This window comes from Salvia splendens, chromosome 16 (genome assembly GCF_004379255.2).
Source record: "Salvia splendens isolate huo1 chromosome 16, SspV2, whole genome shotgun sequence".
In the NCBI taxonomy this organism is placed as follows: domain Eukaryota; kingdom Viridiplantae; phylum Streptophyta; class Magnoliopsida; order Lamiales; family Lamiaceae; genus Salvia; species Salvia splendens.
This window is the reverse complement of record NC_056047.1, coordinates 14,083,483-14,105,791: the sequence shown is the minus strand read 5'-3', so window position 1 is coordinate 14,105,791 and position 22,309 is coordinate 14,083,483. Positions and strand designations below refer to the sequence as shown.

The following is a 22,309-nucleotide window of genomic DNA, read 5'->3' as shown; positions in this document are numbered from 1 at the left end:
CAAAAGAGCATCTACAATGTTGGACTAGCCGGCGCCCTAGCCACCGGCGCTCGGCTGGGGCACTCGGCTAGTCCACTACTGTGATATGCTAGTCGAGAGGACGGAAAAACAACGCCCTAGAGCTAGGACGTGTGATCGGCTAGCCGTTTTTTTGTTTCTATAAAATACCCTATTCCCATTTCATTTTTTTTCTATGTTTTTTTTTCAATTCATTTCGTTGATGTTTTTTTCTTGAGAAAGCTAAGGCACCTCATACAATAATGTCTAAGCTCATTGCCGCTAGGACAAAGGCTATGGACAGTGGACGGTAGATCGGGTCTAAGGTGAAGATATTAGGGCACCCGCAACGCGTGCCGCCGGCGTTCCGCGTGCCGTTCCGCCGGAACGGTTTCGCCGCGGAACGCGTTGCGGCGCACCGTTCCGCTCCCATTCCGTTCCCATTCTGTTCTGCGTGCCGATGGCACGGAACGCGGCACGGCTTGTGCCGCCACGCGCTCGGGCGACGTGGCGCTCCACGCTTTGTGCGTGCTTCCCACTCGCCGGCCCGCGAGTGGGACACGTCAGCGATGACGCAATAATTAATTTTTTTTTAAAAAATATTTTTTTATAAATTTTTTTTAAACGGTCATATTACCGTTTTTTTAACTTTTTTTATTTTTTTTAATTTTTTTAATTTTTATTTTTATTTTCTTATTCTATAAATACACCTAATTTATTACATTTCACACACAACTACACATCTACTCTTCCTAAACCAACATCAATTCCTCTCCAATTTTCTATTTCAATCTCCTTCACAAAATGTCCGGCGACGGGAATTACGGCGGTGGCGGCTCCTGTGGGTGGGATCTCAACGCGTTCGGCGATTGGGAGACCATGTACAACACACTAGGTGGTTCCGGGTCGTCGACGCCGGGCACCCAGGGGTCGGCGACGCCGGGTGGGTACCAACCACCCACTTTAGATGTGGATGCCTACGCTCGACCACCCGGCTCGCGGCTTTCTCAGGGTTTGTCCCAGATTCGGGAGGATATCCCCGTAGAACCCACCCAAGGAGGAAGCCGAGGCGGTGGAAGCTCTAGGGCTGCGTCTGAGGCACCCGAGGAGGAGGAGGAGGAGGAACTGGAGGATCTGGGCCGGCATCCGTACAACAACGAAGAAACTAAGGCGGTGTACACCGCCTGGCTCACCGTCTCGTACGATCCCATCGTCGGGAACCAACAAGCCGCCAAGTGCTTCTGGGAAAAGGTCTATGATGTCTACCACCAGACTAAGCCGAAAGGGGCCTGGAAGCGCAAATATACAATGCTCCGTGCTCACTTTGGCCGAGTCGACGCACAGGTCAAAAAATTTTGCGGCATCTACGCGGCCGAAGCGGCGAACTACCAAAGCGGAGCTTCGGGCGCCGACATTCTGAGGGCGGCTTTGCGCGTCTTCTACCAGGACACCGGCCTACAGTTCAAATATGTTGATATTTGGCAGCTCGTCAAGGACGAGGAAAGGTGGGCCGGCGGTGTCCGCTCGAGCTCGGGCTCAACCTCAAAGCGCACGAAGCACACGGCGAGCGGCCGCTACTCGTCTGGTGACACCGGTGAGGCCAGCGAGGGTACACCGCAGGTGTTTGGGGGTACGGGGGATCCAATGCCCGACGAATACGGGGGATCCAGCAGTGGGCGCCGTCGGCCGCAAGGGACGAAGGCGGCGAAGACGGCTAGAGCGAGGAAGGGCCGAGGCGAATCAAGCCAGTCGGCCTCGGGATCGGGCTCGCGGGGAGGCTCGGACACACTTATGGTGGCGTACATGACCGCCACAATGGCGGACACTTCCCGCTTCTCGTACGCCCAATTCACGGCCTGGTGGAACGGAATTGTGTATATGGCATCACAACTTGGCCTTCCGACTCCCCCTCAACCTCGACCGCCTCCGGAGGATGATTCGCCGGCGGAGTAGTTTTTTTATTTTCCCACGTTTAATTGTGTGTTTTTTATTTTGTGTTTTTTATGTTTTTAGGATTTTAATTGTGTGCTTTTTTTTATTTTTTTTAAGTTTAAGTTGAATTTTTTTTTAATGTTGTGTGTTTTTTAATAAAGTGTGTTTGTTTTTTATTAAAGTGTGTTTATTTAAATTGAATTGGGTTGGAAATAAAAAAAAATGAAATTGAATGAATAGTAATTTAAGGAACGGTTAAGGAACGAAGGGTTGCAGGTTCTGTTCCTTAGTTAAGGAATGGAGTAAAAAAGTACAGTGGGGCCCTCAAATAGTGGTTTAAGGAACGGTATAGGAACGGTATAGGAACAACGTTGTGGATGGCCTTAGGCTATCCACAACGCTGTCACTATACCGTCCCTTAAAACACTATTTACGGGCCCCACTGTACTTTTTTACTCCATCCCTTAACTAAGGGACGGAACCTGCAACTAGGGCTGGCAAGTCGTGCGGATTGGGTCGTTATCGGGTCAACCTGATAATGACCCAACCCAATAAGGCCTAACCTGAACCCGACCTTTTAAGGAAACTGTAAATCCAAACACGAACCCGACCTGCTACCTTCAAATCTGAGCACGACCCGCACCCGACACGAACCCATTATCGACACGATATAATATGGGTTGACACGACACGATAACAACCCGAACCTGATATTACACGATTAAAACCTAATATTACACGATTAAACCTTAATTTTTAACCTAATTTACACAATTAAAATTCGTTTTATACTATTTAAACCTAATTTATAAGAAATTAAAACATTAAAGTAATATATATTTTTTAAAATAATAATAAAAATAATAATATTATTTCTTAATGGGTTACCCGTATCCGACCCGCATCCAATCCGAACCCAACCCGAAATTATCGGGTTCTTAATGGGTCAACCCGATAAGGACACGGATCCAATAAGACTTGACCCCAACCCAATAATTTCGTGCGGATTCGTGTCGGATTATCGTGTCGTGTCGAAAATTGTCAGCCCTACCTGCAACCCTCCGTCCCTTAACCGTCCCTTAAATTACTATTCATTCAATTTCATTTTTTATTTTTTTCCAACAAATTCAATTAATAAAAAACACACTTCATTAACAATAAAATAAAATTACAACATAAAATAAAAATACAACTTAAAAGTTAAAAAATTAAAAAAACACACAATTAAAATCCTAAAAAAATAAACGTGGCATAATTTAAAATATAATTTTATAGAAAATAAAAAAACTACTCTGCCGGCGAATCATCCTCCGAAGGCGGTGGAGGTTCACTAAAGGCGGTAGGAGGCGGAAGGCCAAGTTGGGCTGCCATAAAGACAATTACGTTCCACTAGGCTTGGTATTGGGCGGGCGTAAAGCAGGAAGTGTCCGCCATTGTGGCGGTCATGTACATGGCCATAAGGGAGTTCGAGCCTCCCCCGAGCCCGAGCTAGCCTGGCTTGATTTGCCTCGGCCCTTCCTCGCTCTACCCGCCTTCGCCGCCTTGGTCCCTTGCGGCCGACGGCGCCCATGGGAGGATCCCTCGGCATCGCCGGCCGTGCCCTCAATCTCCTGCGAGGCACCCTCTTGTGCGCCGTTGCCCTCACCGGCATCACCAAACGAGTATTGGCCACTCGCCATGTGCTTTGTGCGCTAGGAGGTTGATCCCGAGCTGGAGCGGACACCGCCGGCCCACCTTTCCTCGTCCTTGACGACCTGCCAAACAACAACAACTTTGAATTATTTGCCGGTGTCGTCGTGGTAGAAGCGCAAAGCTGACCTCAGAATGTCGACGCCCGTGGATCCGCTTTGGTACTGAGCAGTTTAGTTCGTGTAGATGCCGCTGAATCTTTTGACCTCTCTGTCGACTCGGTCAAAGTGAGCGCGAAGCATCTTATATGTGCGGCGGCGGGACCCCTTTGGCTTAATCCGGTGGTAGGCCTTGGAGACCTTTTCCCAGAAACACTTCCGGCTTTGTTGATTCCCGACGATGGGATCGTATGAAACACGGATCCAGGCGTTGTACACCGCCATCGATTCTTTGCTGCTGTACGGATGCCGGCCTCTGCCTCTGCCCTGGAGCTTCCACCGCCTCGGCCTCCTCCCGGAGTGGGTTCAACTAAATAATCCTCCCGAATCTGGGATAATCCCTGCGAATACAGCGGGGCAGAGGGACGGGCGTATGCATCCACGTCAAAATTGGGTGGTTGGTACCCCCTGGCGTCGACGAACCCTGGGTGCCCGGCGTCGACGAACCGGAACCACCCAATGTGTTGTACATGCTTCCCCAGTCGCCGAATGCGTTGAGATCCCACGCGCCGGGGCCGCCACCGCCGGAGTTTTCGTCGCCGGACATTTTGTGATGAGATTAGATGAAAATTGAAGAGGAAATGAAGAAGGAAAAAATCATGTAACAGTACAAAGTAAAATAAAAGCAATATAGAATCAAAGTAAAAGGTGAAAGTTTCATATCATCTACCGAAACGGTCACTTGTTTCGTCATGATTCTAAACCAGCAAGTCAGCAACTATACACAGGAAAGCTTGCCACTTAATCTCCGATTTTCCCTCTGTTTCTCTTGCTCCATCACCGCAGAAATACATTCATTCATCTTTGTTACTCAATTTATATTAACCCAAAAGATGAAAAAAGGTTCATAAACGGCTATATTTTGACTATTGTTGCGAAACCCTGAATGCCCCCCTCTATCGGTGGGGCCCCCAAATTCTCATCTTTTTCATTGCTGAATAATTGGGACTGTTTAGGTTCTATCCAATTGATCAAAATCACAACTGGTTTTTGATTCGGGTTTGTGATGACTTACAATAATGCCGGCCACGGCGATCTTAGGATGGATGTGGATTACGTGAAATTGGCGGTTGGCGCGGGGGGTGGGGCCCAGTGCCTGAATGAGGCATCGCCTTCTTGCGGCGGAGGAGGCCATTGTTGGTCGTGGCTGTGGTGGTGGGCGAAGCTTCTACTGGTGGCTTTGTTTATTGGGATTTTGCTTGCGGTTTTCTTGAAATGGATCGGACCCTTCGTCATGGAGAAGGTTAGGTTTCTCTTAATTTGGGTCTGTTTCTATTTTGGGGATTTATGTGCAAATGAATGCATACATTTGTTTCTTTCTCAAATATAAGTTAGGTCTATATTTTGCCGTGATTTCTGGGTAAATACATTAAGAAATTGCAAGCATTTGTACCCAATTTATGTTTATGTGCTTGTGAGCTCTTTGTACCAATTTGGAACATAAACTCTGAAGATTCAGGTGCTTTTGTCTAAGAATTGCGCCTTTATTCTTTGATCATTGGAGAGGCTAACTTGTATATACAATTATTAAGCTTATTGGTGGTGATAAGAAATGATGATTGGTTGTTAGAAAAAACTGGATGTGCTAGTGTATGTATTTGGTGTAATCCATCTTGTCTCTTCTTTACTTTTACCCATTTCCTGTGCTGGTTAATGTTGATGCATTGTTGTGTACCATTGCATTTTTGGTTTCTTATTACATCTTAACTTACATTCATTCAATTCGAAGACGTGATGATGGTTCTCTGCTTTTTCTTACAATTTACTACAATGGAATTCACAAGTAGAGGATGATGTTAAGCTGGGGGTGATCCTTCTATTGTATTCTGTCTCCGATAATCTTCTAATATGCAATTCAAATTGCCATTATGCATGTACTATATGTGCCTAAGAGGCTAAGCTCAAGTGAGAAGTCTATACATAACTCGACTGTTTTCATGGTTTTAGCATCTGCTTATCATTTCATTCTTAGTAATTCCAGTTTTAACTTAGCGCGGTGTATCAGTTAGAGCTGATGCATTGTAGTGTATCAATCCATTTGTTCAAATAAGCAATTCAAATTGTCATTATTCTTGTAATATCTGTGCCTAAGATAAAGTGTGAAGTCTGGATCTAACTAGACTGTTTTCACTGCCTTGCATCTGTTTGTCATTTCATTCTTTTCTAGCTCCAATTTTAACTAAGTGTTATCTATACTTTTCCAGGAGATCATCCCGTTAATTAATTGGGAGAGAAAATCGTTCAGCACAAAGCAGCTAGGAGTTTTAATCTTTTGTTCTCTGGCAATATTCCCATCCATCCTTTTACCTTCTTCACCGTCTATGTGGCTTGCTGGGATGACATTCGGATATGGTTATGGATTTTTGCTGGTTGTTGGAGGAGTCATATTTGGTGTCTCTCTTCCATATTTCATTGGTTCACTTTTTTACTACAAAATCCAGGTATTGATGAATATTTGTATCATGTGTCATTCTTTACTGTTTCATACTCATAAACACATTACAAACTTAATGATCCTTTTTCCTCACTTGTAGGTGTGGCTAGAGCAATATCCTAAGCGAGCTTCTGTGATAAGATTGGCTGGCGAGGGAAGTCTGTTTAATCAGTTCAGAGCCGTAGCACTCATTAGGATTTCTCCTTTCCCTTACATCATATATAACTACTGTGCCGTAGCTACAGATGTGAAATTTGGTCCTTACTTCTTTGGGACACTTGTTGGGATGGTGCCAGAAATATTTCTTACACTTTACACGTTAGTTCACTCCCTCCCTCTCCCTCCTTTTGTCTCTCTCTGGCTCCTTGTCTCTCTGTTAATCTTCTGGGTGCTGTTAATAATATTTGGGATGTACCCCTCTTGCTTGCAACGATGCATATATCTTATATTTGATTCGTCTTTTTTCAATTCTTTTTACTTGTATGAAGTGTTGCTTGGATGGAAAATTACACAAGCAATTTTCTTTTATTGGCATCTTTCTTTTCTGTTCTCTCATTGCTTGAGACTAATGTGTTCTTACTTTAAATGCAGTGGAATTATAATACAAACTATAGCTGATGCTGCGGATGATCGGCAAACTATGTCAGGTCCTCAGATTCTGTTCAACATTGCTGGCTTTTCCATCACCGCGGCAGCGACAGTGCTAGTAACATTGTATGCGAAAAGGCGACTGAAGGAACTGCAGATGGAAGAGGTGCTTGTCTTGCAGTAACACCTCACATTACATGTGGCAAGATTATTGCTTTCTATTGCAATTATATACCACCCGTAGCATATTAACGAACTGTCTCATCATCTGGTGAGTTTAAAAGTTGGCTCCTCATTCTTTTGAGACTCATCTGCCAGGAGGGGGAAAGTGATTTGGTTGGGCACCACAACTGATGATATCGATTCTTGCTTCCTTCCTTACCCTCCCCATCATGATCTGTATATATATAGTCCGCGTTCTCGGCTTTTTTTAAGTTTATGTTACAAGAAGCCATCCAAGCTATTATTACCTTGGCTTCACTTAATACTATAAGTCAGTATTGACACTTTGCCATAAGTTTAAATTCATTAAACGACTCTGTTCATGTAATTCCATGCCTTAATTTGTTGAATAGAAATGCTTGGAGTGGAAGAGTAGGTGCATTATGTGTTTTGTTTTGTTTTGTTTTTTTCTGAGAAGAGGATATGATATATTGTGCAAGGTATCATCACCGTCGCTGAGAAATGAGAACCTCCAGCTAACGTAGGGGCTTACGAGTTATGGACCCTCCGGCTAATAAACCTTGTAGAATTCGTTTCGAGGCCACCGATGCTGTCCAGTTTGTCTCTCTACCTCTGAAAGCTTAGAAGGCCTGACTTTAAAAAGAGAACCAAAAAAAGGAAAAAAAAATGAGGATGGAACTAAATAAGGAAAAAAGAAAAATGGTCCCTTTGATTCCTCATTAAATAGGGGTGGATTTAGTTTGTTTTTCTTTCGGGTGTCTTTTGATGGTGTGAACTATATATACTGTTCCTGACGTTTTGTGATATAAATAATTTAAGCGACCCTCGTCCGGATTGTTTTTTATTTGTATACATTTTTTTTATTTTTTTGTGTGGGTGAGGAATGTGAATAATCGAAATGAAAATTAATTAAGTAGAACAAACAATTGCAGAATCGACGCGTGGGGAGTGCTGGCACCTTCCTTCCTTCCTTCCAACTCTCTCTCTATCAATTGTTCTGCAACTCAACTGAAACCCATGCAATAGAGATCTCTTTACTATTGACGTTTGGCACGTATCTGATTGGCTATGCAATTTGGCCAACACTATTATTTTATTATGTGCACTTACGTGAGTAAGTGTAAGTTTTTTTTCCTATATATTTGGCAGGTTAGATAACTAATTCATGGGCGCATTTTGACCCAAGTTATCACGGGTGTCGCAATTGCAAAAATTGAAACATAGATAAAAAAAATGAAGAAGAGAGATTTATATTATTATTGTGAATATTTGGAATCCGAAAACCAAAAGAATAAATTAAAAGAGAGATAGTACATAGGTAAACCGATTAAGCTCCAAGAGCTTTTACTTACTCGAGTATAATCTTCACGTTTTATTTGTTGCGTTTGAAGTGCAGCATCATGTTGCACTATATATCCCTTCCAACGATCAATAATCGATCATTCTTTTTCAATGCCTTTTTTGGATTCTTTCTCCAATATTTTTTCCAACTTCTCGTCCAATTCTTCCACCTATCCAACCCCAAAAAATATGGTGGGATTATCTACTAAAACAGATTTACCATATTTTTATGGATGGACAAATAATGCAATAAAATTTATAAAATCACAGCTTCTTAAAAAATCATACGCCATCCATTCCATAAAAATAATTCACTTATATTTTTAGTAACTTCTTTCTCTAGAATGAATTGAGCTGCGTTCTCCACTAATAATATTCCAATTATTTTTTCTTTGTATCTTTCTTATTTTACTAATTGTACATTAAAACTCATGTCGTCCCAAAAGTCTTGATTTTTAAATGACGGAGAGAGTACTTTTAGTGAATCTAAGGGTGCACTTAAAAAACACTTCGAAATGGTTTTCCTTATAAAGAAAGAAAATTGAAATGAACATCAACTCACGTCTGGTGTTACCCTCTACTTAGTTGAGGAGATACTACAAGTTAAAATAATCATTTCCAATGAATAAACATTTATTTTGAGTGAAATAATAATTAATTAAATATAGCATTCATTTAGCGACAAGAAGTTTAAAATTAATCCATTTATCAAAATAAATAGCTTGAATTAGTATTATCATATTTATTCAAGTTTTAATATGAAAGCATATCAAATATTGAAGGGTGTGACAGGTGCGAGTCCCACAACCCCAACTACCATATTTATTGGTTTATATACTATATTTATCATGATATTTCAATTATTGCCATTTGATGTCATGTACTACTAAATTGCCATTCCCATGGCATTGAATTTGAAAAAAAGAAATAAGAAATGCACACCTTGTCCATCAACTCCTCAACCATTTGAGCGTCCTTGGCCGTTTCTTCAGCCAAATCCTCAACAAAGCTCACAATCTGCTTCAGCCTTCCCTCCGGCAGCGACTCCGCCAAGTCCTCCGCCGCTCTGTCCACTTTACCCACCGCGTCAGCTATTTCCTCCACCGTCTCCGCCACCACTCCAACCTCCTCTGGATAAATAACAAAATATATTAAGCACCTAATCAAAGATTAATTACTTAAACACTACAACTATAATTGAACATACTTGACACTGTTACAAGCCACTGGATCAGAAAAGGCACTCCCACCATCAATCCCGCTATCCCAGCAACCCTGCCAAAGGATTCAAATAATACTCCATCTAATTAATTAAAATTTATCCAATCGATGGTGAAATAAATTTAATCAGCTGACCATGGATTGTCAGAGATGCCTTGGACGGCGGGGAGAGAGAAGGAAGAGAGAAGATCTGAAGAGGAAACTAGATCTGCAGCTGCTTCCGGCGTAGCAATATTCGCAACAATAAAATTCCTGCGCGATGATCGACTTAATGATCAGCTAAAAAATGAAATCGAGAGGGTTAAAAACACAAGTACCTTTTTTTGTTGGGAGATCTGTGGAGAAGCTGCAAATCGGTTTTGCTGCGAAGAAATGAGCATTTTCCGCCATTTCTGAGAGAGGTATTGTTGCTAAGGCAAGAGCGAAATGAAGTGGCCATAAAATCTAAATAATTTTGTACTCATAGTCCATAAATGATTTATATAGTGGAATCATTGAATCTGAGTCAAATTTATTTTATTAACTGACTTATCCAATAAAGTTTATTTACGAATATGAGTAAATAAAAATAGTTTACATTAATCCATTGTCTATTATGATTCCTTGGTTCATTTTTTTCCCAAATATACTTGTAATTCCATTTTTTCATGCGTTAATTTATTTTTTATAATTCAGTTTCTTGTAATTGGTTTTATTAATTACGTTCTATTACTCCCAATAGTATGAAGTATAAATATGATACTACATGTGTATTTGGGAAAATTAAATATGGCTACATTAAAAGATTGAATTTTTTTTGTTATACATTAAGTTGTTATTTGAAGCAGTGGCAGACACAAAATTTTTCTATTGAGGGTCCAGACTATGGTTAACAATTATTGTATATGGTATTATTGGCGTCACCGAAATAATTAAGATATATATTTATTTTAAATAAAAAATATAACTTTCAAATTAAATTTTCTAATATTAATATATGAACCGTAAAGAATTACTCCCACCATTCCATATTAATAGAGACATATCTTTGCGGCACATAGATTAAGAAATAAATATTTAATATGTGAAGTGAGGAGAATAAAGTAGAGAAATGAAGAGAAAATAAAGTAAAAGAGATTAGTGTATTGCTTTTTTTTATCAAATATAGAAATGACTTTATTACTATGTCAGAACGTCCAAAAAGAATACTATTACTCTACATGAAATATAAGGAGTACTATTTTTATTTTAAGTTATAAGAGCATCCTCATTCGTGCTCTTGCCAACGAGCACGGATGTGGGTCCGGACCCACTTTTACTCCCTGCTCTTAGGCAAGAGCACAATACCCACATCCGTGCTCTTCCGCAAGGACAAGCTCAAGGGTCCCATCATTCTATTATTCAATTTAAATAAAAATATTTCCACAAAATTAAAATGCATTAAAATATCTGGAATACTATTACAAATTACAAAAAAATTAAAAATTACATAATTAAAATCCTAAAAATTAAAAATTACATAATTAAATTCATAAAATTAAAAAATCCACTACACATGGCCGAATTTCGCCCAAATGTGTTTGATTAGGTCTTCTTGTAGCTCAATGTGGGCTCGGGTATCGCGCATTGTGTTCCTTGTTTCGATCCTCTCGCCCACCGTCGTATGCACACCTCGTCGAGGGGGAGACCTCGCGGTTGAGCTTCCGGCTTCATCCTCGTCGTAAAAGCTAGCCGCCATCGGTCCTTCGTCAGCTATAATCATGTTGTGCAAGATAATACACGTGTACATGATGTCGGCGATATTTTTCACGTACCACAGACGAGACGGGGCCTTCACAGTGTTGAATCGGGCTTGAAGGACCCCAAAAGCTCTTTCGACGTCTTTCCGAGCAGACTCATGACGCTGCGCAAAAAGAACCCGGCTCGGGTCTTGCGGGTTGCTGAGCGTCTTCACGAAAGTCGACCACCTTGGGTAGATACCATTGGCGAGATAGTAACCCATGTGGTATGCATTTCCGTTGACGGTGAAGTCGATCGCCGGTGCTACACAATTCAAAACATCATTGAAGAGTGGTGAAGAATAGAGCACGTTCAAGCCGTTGTTGGATCCAGTAATACCAAAAATATGCATGCCAAATCCATAGGCGGTAGTCGGCGACCGCTTCAAGGATAAGTGTTGGGTCGCCGCCTTTGTGGCCGCTTAAGTGTTGCCCCCTCCAAGCAGTCGGGCAATTCTTCCATCTCCAATGCATGCAGTCAATGCTGCCAAGCATACCAGGAAAACCATGGACTGTTTCGTGAAGACGAAGCAACCGTTGGCAATCATCGGTGGTGGGTGCCCGAAGGAATTCCTCACCGAAAGCTGAACGAACGCCGTCGCAAAAATTTTTAAGGCAAAAGATTCCAGTTGACTCACCGACATGCAAATACTCGTCGAAGAGGTCAGTCGTTTGCCCAGTAGCAAGTTGTCGGATGGCACACGTACACTTCTACACCGCCGAGAGACTTTGCTGACCGGTTGCGTCTGTACTTGTTTGAAAGTATTCAACACGGGCGGATAATGTGTTGACAATACGCATAAACAAGCGTTTTGACATGCGAAAACGGCACCGAAAGTAATCTTCCGGAAACTGCGGCTGGTAAGAAAAATAGTCGGCAACGAGCCTTTCGTTGGCTCCCTCCTGGTCACGATGGATGTAGCGGCGAGTTGATCTAGTTGGTCGAGGAGGAGAGGCGAGGGTATTCACAGTGACATAGTAATGGAGGCGAGCAGGCTGTGCCGCGTCGCTGGCACGGATGGACGGACGAACCGCTGCTCGCCGCTGCGGATGCTCTAATTATCATTACTCAATTTATACAAATGAAGAAGTAAAAAAAATTACTAAAGTGAAAAAATATAAAATAAACTAACTACTCCCTCTGTTCCATAGTAATGGAGGCGTTTCTTTTCGATATGGAGATTAAGAAAAATTGTGTTAAGTGAATTAAATAAAGAGAGAATAAAGTGGAAAATGAAAAATGTAGAGAGATGAAGAGAGAAAAAAGTAAGAGAAAGTAATGTAGGTGTGGAAAAATGTATTGACTTTTACTAAAAAGGGAAATGACTCTATTACTATGAAGCGTACTAAAATAACAAAATGACTCTATTAGTATGGAACAGAGGGATATATAACTGTTAAAGCATGGAAACCTCTCACAATTGCCTAGCTCTGTTATTCGAACACCTGACCACAAGTTTCAAGACACAGTTGCCAACCAACTCTACTACATCATATGTTGGTATTTTCTTCTATGAATATACTACATCCGTCCCTCAAGAATATGCACTCTTTATTTTTTAGTCCGTCCAACAAGAATATGCATTTTCTGATTTTAAAAAGTTTTTTCTCTCTAAGAGCATCCACAATGGTCTAGGACCTCCCATAGTCCTCACATAGTCTTCCCACTGCCACATCATCCAGCACTAAACCTCCTGCCACATCATCTGGACATGCAACTGGACATCAAATAGCCCTCACATAGCTTATCCACATCACTAATAACAATTATATAAATTTAATTTACAATTGTAGCAACATACAGAATTTAATTTACGAGATAAATACAGGAAAATTGAATAATACTATTAAAATTTCAAATAGTACAATAATTTTAAAAAAACACATTAAAAAAAATTACATAAATTTAAATAAAAACTAATGCCATCCAATCCTCCGCGCCCACAACTCTTCAATTAAATCATTTTGGAGTCGAATATGAGCCTCCGTCTGACGCATGTCGGCATGTGCTTGGAGGAGGGCTTCTTCATCGTGAGGTACCCCATCTCGTACGTTGGCGGCGGCGACGCCGTGGCTTGGACCGGCTTCATCATCGTCATTGGCCCAATCAGTCAGTTGTACACCTTCATCTTTGACAATCATGTTGTGCATGATAATACAAGCGTACATTATATCAGCAATGCAGTCGACATGCCACAAACGCGTTGGTCCCTTAACTGCAGCCCATCGCGCCTGAAGCACACCAAATGCGCGCTCGACGTCCTTTCGCGCCGACTCCTGCCGCGTCACAAAGTAGGCCTTCTTCGCATCTGATGCGCACGGATCGTCTTCACAAAGACGGGCCACCTAGGGTATATCCCATCCGCCAAGTAGTAGCCCATATCATGCTGGTTGCCGTCAGCGACAAAACTGATGGCCGGACCGACGCCCTGGCACTGCTCGTTGAAAAGGGGCGACGAGTTGAGGACGTTTAGGTCGTTGTTTGAACCGGCTATCCCAAAATACGCATGTCAAATCCACAGCCGGTAATCAGCTATGGCCTCGAGGATCATCGTGGGATTCTTTCCCTTGTAGCCGGTCGCGTAGAACCCCTTCCAGGCAGCGGGACAGTTCTTCCACTCCCAATGCATATAATCTATGCTGCCTAATATTCCCGAGAACCCATGCTGCTCCCCGTGCATCCGCAGCAGATCCTGGCAATCTTCGGGGGTAGGCTTTCGGAGATACTGATCACCGAATACTTCAATCACGCCCTGACAGAAATACTTCATACATTCGAGGGCAGTCGTCTCACCGATGTGGAGGTATTCGTTCCACATGTCTGCCGAAGTGCCGTAGGCCAACTGCCTGATTGCCGCAGTGCACTTTTGAATAGGGGTGTGGCCGGGTTTGCCAGCCGCATCGTGCCTGAAGCGGAAATACAGATATCGCTGCTCCAAACCATTAACAATACGCATAAACAAGTCCCGCCTCATCCTAAAACGACGCCTGAAATGGTTGGCGTTAAAACGCGGCTCCTTTGCGAAGTAATCTGTGAACAGACGCTGATGTGCAGCTACATGATCACGATCAACCACTTGTCGACGGCGGACAACTGGTCGTGGGCGAGGTACCGGCGGCTACATATAACTCTGCATCCATCGATCAACCTCACGACTCGTATAGACATCTAGCTCTTCGTTCAGCATACGCTCGTACTCATCAGTATCCCCATCACTACCACCACCACTACCACCGGCATTACTCATTTCTTAAATTGATCTTGTACAGAAAGAAAGATAGAGAGAGTACTCGTTAAAACAAGTGGTGCGAATGAAAATGACGTCCAAAGCGCGTATATATAGTGTTTTCGAAAAAAAAATAAAATTAAATTCTGACGCCGATCCGGGGCCTACAATGGCGCCGTGAGGATCGGCGTTAGAACCGGCGTCACCACACGAATCGGCATGGGTACGCCGAAATTGACGCCGATTTTGCCGACGCCGGTCGCAATGGTTCGGCGTCAGAACCGGCGTCGGTGAAAAATCGGCGTCGCGGTTTTGACGCCTCCATTACTGATGCTCTAATGATGTGGGACCCATTATCCACTAACAATATTTTATTTACTTTTTCTTTCTACCTCTCTCTTACTTTTCCATATTTTACATTATAACTCGTGCCGACCCTAAAGACCATATTCTTTGGGGACGGATGAAGTATTATACATAGTAAAAATGAAAATAGTTGGGGGTTCCAAGGAACCCCATAACACCACTTAGGTCCGCCAATGATTTGAAGTGTTTTATGGATTGTTGGGGTGTTTGGTATTTTTCTTGAAGTAGACAAAAATAAGAAAATATTCGTTTATTTTTTCTTTTTTGAATATGGGTGAGACGCGTTTTTGTTTCGTGTGTCTAAAGTTGCGAGAGGCGTTTCAGTTTTGTGTGTCTATGAAAGACGCATTACTTAGAAAACAATATACATATAGTTTGATTGCTGAAAGGGTGAAAGTGGTAGACTTATGTCATTATGTGCTTCTACATTGTATATTGACTTGGGTTTTGAATCTCATTTGTAGCATTTTTCATGTATTTTGTTATAGGGCATAAAAAACTAGTAAAACACAAAAACGTGGATAATGGAATTCAAACTCGGGATTTGTTGAGGAAAGAAGTCTCCGCTTTCCGATAATTTGGCCCATTAGTTTTTATCTGATTATATATGGCCCATTAAGGCTTGTCAATAACACACTATCTACGAGAACGTCCTTTAAATTTTAAATTAAAACTATTTAATTAGGCCAACTTGAGATTTGACATTCTACCAAATTTATTCTGTATGGTGATCTTTATTTTAGACTAGACGGGATATAACTAAATTTAAAATTTAATACAATTCGTTGTAATTTTACATAAAATATTTAACTATCAAATAATCAAACATCCGGATTCAAGATATAAATATAAATCAAACAAACTAAACAAAACAAGTAAATTTTTATTAATTTGAAATGTCAACCAAGAAGCTAAGTCTTGTGACGCCTACATAGTTACGTCATCTAATTAAGTTAATTAATCCTTTAACGCACTTTTTGACAATACAGACCATTCGGACATTCCACGAAATTTAATTCCCTCAATTTATAAAGCCAAAAGAAATATCCTATTGCGTGGATTACATCCAAAACTGATGTGTTACAATTAATAAAATAAGCAATTAAATTTCTTGGAAAATTTACTAATAGTGCTTGGTGACTAATCAAAGTTATCAAACTGTAATCTATAAAATAGGGACATAAACTCCTTCACCAAAACATAAAGCTTTCTTTAATTTGCGTGTAGTGCAAGAACGTAACCTGGTTATGAAATTTGGGTGGCTTCTCATATTTCTGTTTTTCTTAATTTTCTGCATCTCACTGCATTTGTATGGCAGCTTTAATGGATTTTCTTGTAGCCCAATTTTCGTATTTTCAGTGCTTAACATTATTATTTCATTCACAATCATGAAATGTGAGAAGGAATCTGCGCAATATTTTTATGAGATTATGGCTTTTAATGGCTTGGTTTATGATGAAGAAGAAGCGGCAACGATAGATATTGAGGAAAGGAGCAATACTGATAGTGATGATGATTACGCAGAAGAATCAGATAGCTCAGTAGCAATAGAGGAGTCAGCTGATGATGAAAAAGGAGATGGTGATGAAAATCTAGAGAGCAGAATTGAAGAATTTATAGCTGAGACGATGAAGAGGTGGAGAAAGGAATTGGAGGTAGATGGAGAAATACTTACAAGGAAAAGAGTCACCATCTGTGGCTCCACTCGGATCGTGAGTCTTGACCGTTGATTAGCGAGACTGTTACTCATGAGTCATTTTAACGACCTCCCTCTCTCGCTCTCTAACACATTATATTATGTTTGTCTCTCTATTTGAGAAACGCTCTTGCTTCTGTCTAGAAATTTCTCTTCGATCAGCTCTTTCTCTTCCTACGTGACTTTGAACCGTGAATCGATGTTGTCCATTGGGTTTCCGGACTGAGTGTGTAGTATGTTGAATCATAACTATATATGTGGTTATTATGCTTCCACTGTAGTTTCTATGAGTGTTCATAGAGTTCTTCAGTGTGATTCGGTCTGTGGATTGTGGTGACATTGGTCTTGGCGGTGTGTTGTAACCTCTAACTCTATGTTGAGTTATACGATCTCTTCCATTGAGATTTTCTGTATGTCTATGCGATATTATTGAATCACCTCGATTTGTAAATATTTGTTATATTCTTGTTTAGATTATATTTGTAAATATAGTTTTAATTACTCCCTACTTTACTTTTATTCCATTTTTGGTAAATGTACTCACACTCCACTAACACATTACCTTCATAATCTATTATAAAACTAATATATAAATGTGGGACCTACATTTCACTCACTTTTCTTCACATTTCTTAAAACATGTGACGAGTTAAATATGGACAACAATTTGCGGACGAATGGAGTAGTATTTTTTGTATTCCGTATATTGTTGTGAGATTGACCATCTCACTGCGTATTGACCTTAAGGGCATCCACAATGGTGCGGATGTCCCGGCGGACATCCCCGCGAACATCCCAAAAACACCCCCTGCCACGTCATAAGGACTTCCCACTGCACTGCCACATCATAAGGACTTCCCACTGCACAGTGGCGGACATCCCCAAGGACATCCCGACGGGCTTCCCACATTAATAAAAATTCACAAATTCACCAAATTAAATAATTTACGGAATTAAATAATTTACGGAATTAAAATTTATGGAACGATTACGGAATAAAAATTTCATTAAATAAAAAAAAGAAAGGTACATTTTAAAAAAAAACTAAAAAAAATACATTTCAACAAATAAAAATTTCATCCACGACGACCCCTTCGCTGCCATACTTCTTCAATTTTATCATTCGGGAGTCGAATATGTGCTTGTTTTTTGCGCGTGTCGGCAAATGCACGGACTCGCTCGACCTCGTCATGGGTATACCCATACGTACATTGCCGGTGGCAACGCCGTGGCTTGGACCCGCAACATCAGCATCATCATTGGTCCAATCTGTCAGTGCTGGACCTTCATCTTCGACAATCATGTTATGCATGATAATACATGTGTACATGATATCGGCGATGCTCTCAGCATACCACAGTCGTGATGAACCCTTCACTGCCGCCCATCGACTCTCGACAACCCGCAAAATATACCTTCCTTTCTTCTGTTCGGCATCTGATCGTCTTCACAAAGACGGGCCACATAGGGTATATCCCATCAGCCAAATAATAGCGCATGTTGTGTTGGTTGCCGTTGGCGACAAAATTGACGGCCGGACAGACGCCCATGCACTGGTCGTTGAAAAGGGGCTACGACTGGAGGACGTTGATGTTCGACCCGGGTACTCCAAAATAGGCATGCCAAATCCATAGCCGGTAGTCAGCTACCGCTTCAAGAACCATCGTGGGATTCTTGCCCTTGAAACTCGTAGTGTACACCCTTTTCCAGGCAACGGGGCAGTTCTTCCACTCTCAATGCATACAATCTATGCTGTCTAGCATCCCTGGAAACCCGTGCTGAGTCTCGTGCATATCCAGCAGGGCCTGACAATCTTCCGGGGTAGGCTTCCGAAGATACCTATCCCCGAATATCTCCCTAACGCCCTGACAAAAATACTTAAGGCAATCGCGGGCAGTCGTCTCGCCGATGTGGAGGTACTCATCGAACATGTCGATCGTGCCTCCATATGTCAGCTGCCTTATTGCGGCAGTGCACTTCTGAATTGGCGTGTGGTCGGGTTTACCAGCAGCATCCTCCCGCACCCTGAAATACCCGTATCGACGGTCTAAAGCGCCCACGATACGCAGAAAGAGCGGACGATGCATCCTAAAACGTCTCCGGAATACGTTCTCCCCAAATCGTGGCTTCGGAGCGAAGTAGTCCTCATACAACCGACGGTGTGCAACGAGGTGGTCCCGGGGTACTATAGATCGACGATGGATGGGTCGAGGTATCGTCGGCGCCAAGGCCACCTGTATCTCCCTCTCCGCTGCCTCCCGCACACGTGCATGAATTTGCCTCATAATGTCATCATACCCCGTACCACTACTGCCCGCACCAAAACCACTACCACTACCAGCCATTCTAGATATATAAAAGAAACGTAGAGAAATAGATACTCGTTAATAAAACTAGTGCGGATGAAATGAAATTCAACGAGCCGTATTTATAGAATTTTCGAAAAATATAAACTAATCGGGGCGTCCGTGCGGACGTTCGTGGGGTCAACGCAATGACAGACGTCCGCAAGGACGTCGCGACGGACGTCCCAGGAACGCCGCGGAACTCCGGTGTCCGCAGTAGACATCCATATCCGGGTCACCTTTGCACAATGGTGGACGTCCCGCGCGGACGTCCGGCACGCCGGTCGGACGTCCGCCGAGACGGGCGCCATTGCGGATGCTCTAAAGAGGTCTTTGACATAGTGAAATGAAGTGATTCCTTCTTTTAATGGGTGTTGAGTGTGCTCATCTTTATTCTGTTTTATATGGATAAAGTCTCATGTATTTTCTTATTCATTCATCCATTAAAGTCAGCCGTTAAAGTTTACAAGGACTCAATTAAGTAATTAACTAATAATTTAGAATATTAGTACATGATTTGCAACATTCCATGCTCTAGGCAGCAGTTCCTGTAGTATTATTATTTTGTTTTCATGTATAAACATCAATATGTTTTTCTATTACTCCTTGCTAAAATCAGTTTATTGGGCCTGGATACATATCATAATTCAAGGCCCATAATGTATCTGAGGACTGAGAGCTCTATAAATCTCTGTTTCATTTGAAGCATCGATACCAATTTAATTTGAAATTAGACGTCCATTCGGCATAAAGTATAATTCAAATTTTATTCAATTCGGATGATTATACAATTTGGAAGGTGGGTTGGTGGTTCAATTTTTTCGAGATGCTACAACAAAAAACAAGATGTAAACATTAAAATAACATTAATATAAATGAAAGACTGTTCCGAAATATATTAAAATAATTTATGTGGATGCAACTCACCCTCATTAAATTAATTTTCTATCACCCTCATTAAATTAATTTTTTATCAGTAAATAATTCTGAAAAAGGATGCATCGTTCTTATCTAAAACTACTTTACTATATAGTACTATATTTTATTTATTTTTTTTATTTTATGAGAAGTTGCATAAAATAAATTAATTGAGATGACTAACTATTTTATTTATATAGGTGTCATCATACTTATGGAGTTGCATATGGGTTCCATACACACTCTGCCTTGGTCAATACGCGTGGTCCCCTACAAACCTTGCACATTTAAAATAATACTTATATAATATAATTAGGAAAGCTTGAAAACTACTGCTTTTGTAAGATGGAAATAATTTAATATAATTGGGAAAACTTGAAAACTACTGCTTTTCTAAGATGGTAGTACTACTTTGCTTAATTATGAGCTTTAAATAAAATTTAAAATTGTTGCTTGCATCTTACTGCTATTAATAAAGCAAAAGATTAAAAGTTAATATTTTATTTGCACGCCAATTTAGATTTTTGCTTGGTTTGCTCCATTATTTGATGTGTTAATTATTAGTTGCATAAAAGTCTAAGGTCGAGGCCAGCACAAATTTTAAAATGCCATTTCGTTATCTTATAATTGAATTTTTATTGTGAAAAAAGGATTCTTGGTTGTGAAAATTTCGTCAAGAAAATATAAGTCATACAATTCAATGAAATTTCAAAATCATTGAAATGAAATATGGGAGTAAAGATTTCAATATTTAGACCAAAATAACGTACATATTAAGTGGAAATAAAAGGTAAAAGTATATATGTCTTTAGGAATAATAAATAATGTGATCTCATGCTTTGTAACAAAGAGTTGTCGAGAACAAATTTCATCATTTTCCCTTTCTTAAACTAAGAAAAGAAATAGAAGTATAATTCCATATTTTGTTTAGATATGAACTAGATTAAATTTTTGTGCAAAATCAAAATAACACCTACTTCCACTGTTCCACATAAGCATGATCCTTAATTGAGTTTAACTAAGGTCGCATGTTCTGAAATAAATGAGCAAATTCCAGACGATTTACATTTATTGTTATTAGAAAATTGTAAATATGATCTATTTGTAGTTTTCGGCGAAATAGTAAAGTCCCGCTCATTTATTTAATGATCTATTCTATTTGGACAAATGCAAAAAAGTAAAAAATGTTAATATAGTCCGAAGCTCATGTGTTAATGTCAACATAGCCAATGACATGTTGTTCGATTTGAATAACCCGTTAAATTTAGAGGATTGTAATTAAAAATGTCAAGCAAAATAGAATCTCAACTCATGCACACTCAATTAGGCCAAAAATCTGATAGATTAGCTTGATTGACATTCCTATTTAGATTTAAAAAAAATTAATCTGATAAAATTTTAGTGTAGTTAAGATTGTTCCAAATAAGATTGACTCATATCTCTATGGATTGATCATGTTTGACAACTACTCTCTCCATATCATTTTAAGGGGAGCATTCTTATTTGACATGATATTTTATTTTGTAGGCTAAGTAGTAAGAGAATAAAGTAGTAGTAGTACTTAATATGTTTATTTTAAAAATGTGTTATTTAAAATGAGATATCTTTAAAAAATAATGTCATTTAGAATGAGACAAAATGAGTAATTTGATACTTAATAATAAAGATTTTGATAAAATAAATAACATTACAACAATAATAAAATTAACTCTTCAATTTACGCAATAGGAGTACAGTATAACAAAATAGTTAAACTAATTAGAAATTCAAATTCACCACTATGATGAACTGTAAAACATGCTAAAAAAGTAACCTCGAACTTAGTGAAAAAAAAAATCAAATTTTCATCTCTGATTTTCTAAAGCCGGATATTTTATGAAAATTATAATTAAAATATTTTGAGTAGAAAATAAAAATTAAGGATATCTTCTAAAAATACTAAAAGTTGGGGATATGAAATAACATCAACACTCTAAAACTAATAATGTCACGATAGTTCAAATATAAGAGCATCTTCAATTATTTATACTAAATTTATATTTATTTTAGTGTAAATATCACATCAATTAGTGATTTTATTCTAATCATTTATACTAAATTCAAACTTAAAGAATAAGTATTTTCTATCCACTTTACCTTTTTAACTCACAAAATATGAAAACATGATTTGAATTTATTATAATGTAAACCAAAAAATGAGTACATTTTAGTATTTTACTTAAAAATCTAAAAATGAGATAGGTTTTAGGTACTTTTAGAGAAGATCTTAGTATCCTATAATGTTATCCAAATTGTATTTTAAAAACTTCATACAAATTTTTTATGCCTAAACTAATTTATGGTGAGTTTTTGTGAAGAAATTAGCAGTATAAATTTATATAGGTTCTAACAAAAATACAAAATACACTTAGCATATTCCTAACTTAACTATATGTTCAAACTATCACGTGAAAATTA

General features: G+C 39.9%; 2 protein-coding genes across 3 annotated transcripts; one reads left to right on the top strand and one right to left on the bottom strand.

Moving 5' to 3' along the window:
* The first annotated feature begins 4,282 nt into the window (after positions 1-4,282).
* Positions 4,283-7,814, top strand: LOC121772765 (transmembrane protein 64-like). 2 transcript variants are annotated; one of them, XM_042169982.1, is made up of 5 exons: positions 4,283-5,019; positions 5,981-6,217; positions 6,311-6,528; positions 6,802-6,964; positions 7,461-7,814. In XM_042169982.1, the coding sequence occupies exons 1-5, from the start codon at positions 4,783-4,785 to the stop codon at positions 7,503-7,505; spliced, it is 900 nt and encodes a 299-aa protein (XP_042025916.1). In that variant the 5' UTR covers positions 4,283-4,782; the 3' UTR covers positions 7,506-7,814. The 2 variants fall into 2 exon arrangements, with proteins under 2 accessions (XP_042025916.1, XP_042025917.1); XM_042169983.1 differs by lacking the exon at positions 7,461-7,814 and having other exon boundaries at positions 4,284-5,019; positions 6,802-7,348.
* A 401-nt stretch (positions 7,815-8,215) lies between these two features.
* Positions 8,216-9,994, bottom strand: LOC121770734. Its single transcript, XM_042167500.1, has 5 exons — positions 9,861-9,994; positions 9,679-9,795; positions 9,530-9,597; positions 9,265-9,452; positions 8,216-8,492 (listed from the first exon to the last, which is right to left on the bottom strand). The coding sequence occupies exons 1-5, from the start codon at positions 9,980-9,982 to the stop codon at positions 8,421-8,423; spliced, it is 567 nt and encodes a 188-aa protein (XP_042023434.1). The 5' UTR covers positions 9,983-9,994; the 3' UTR covers positions 8,216-8,420.
* Positions 9,995-22,309: the final 12,315 nt, after the last annotated feature.

Coding starts and splice junctions, on each gene's coding strand:
- LOC121772765 (XM_042169982.1), top strand. CDS start 4,783: ATGACTTACAATAATGCCGGCCACGGCGATCTTAGGATGGATGTGGAT. Junction 5,020..5,980: donor GACCCTTCGTCATGGAGAAG/GTTAGGTTTCTC, acceptor ATACTTTTCCAG/GAGATCATCCCGTTAATTAA. Junction 6,529..6,801: donor ATATTTCTTACACTTTACAC/GTTAGTTCACTC, acceptor CTTTAAATGCAG/TGGAATTATAATACAAACTA.
- LOC121770734 (XM_042167500.1), bottom strand. CDS start 9,982: ATGGCCACTTCATTTCGCTCTTGCCTTAGCAACAATACCTCTCTCAGA. Junction 9,796..9,860: donor AGATCTCCCAACAAAAAAAG/GTACTTGTGTTT, acceptor ATCATCGCGCAG/GAATTTTATTGTTGCGAATA. Junction 8,493..9,264: donor TTGAGGAGTTGATGGACAAG/GTGTGCATTTCT, acceptor GGGGTTGGATAG/GTGGAAGAATTGGACGAGAA.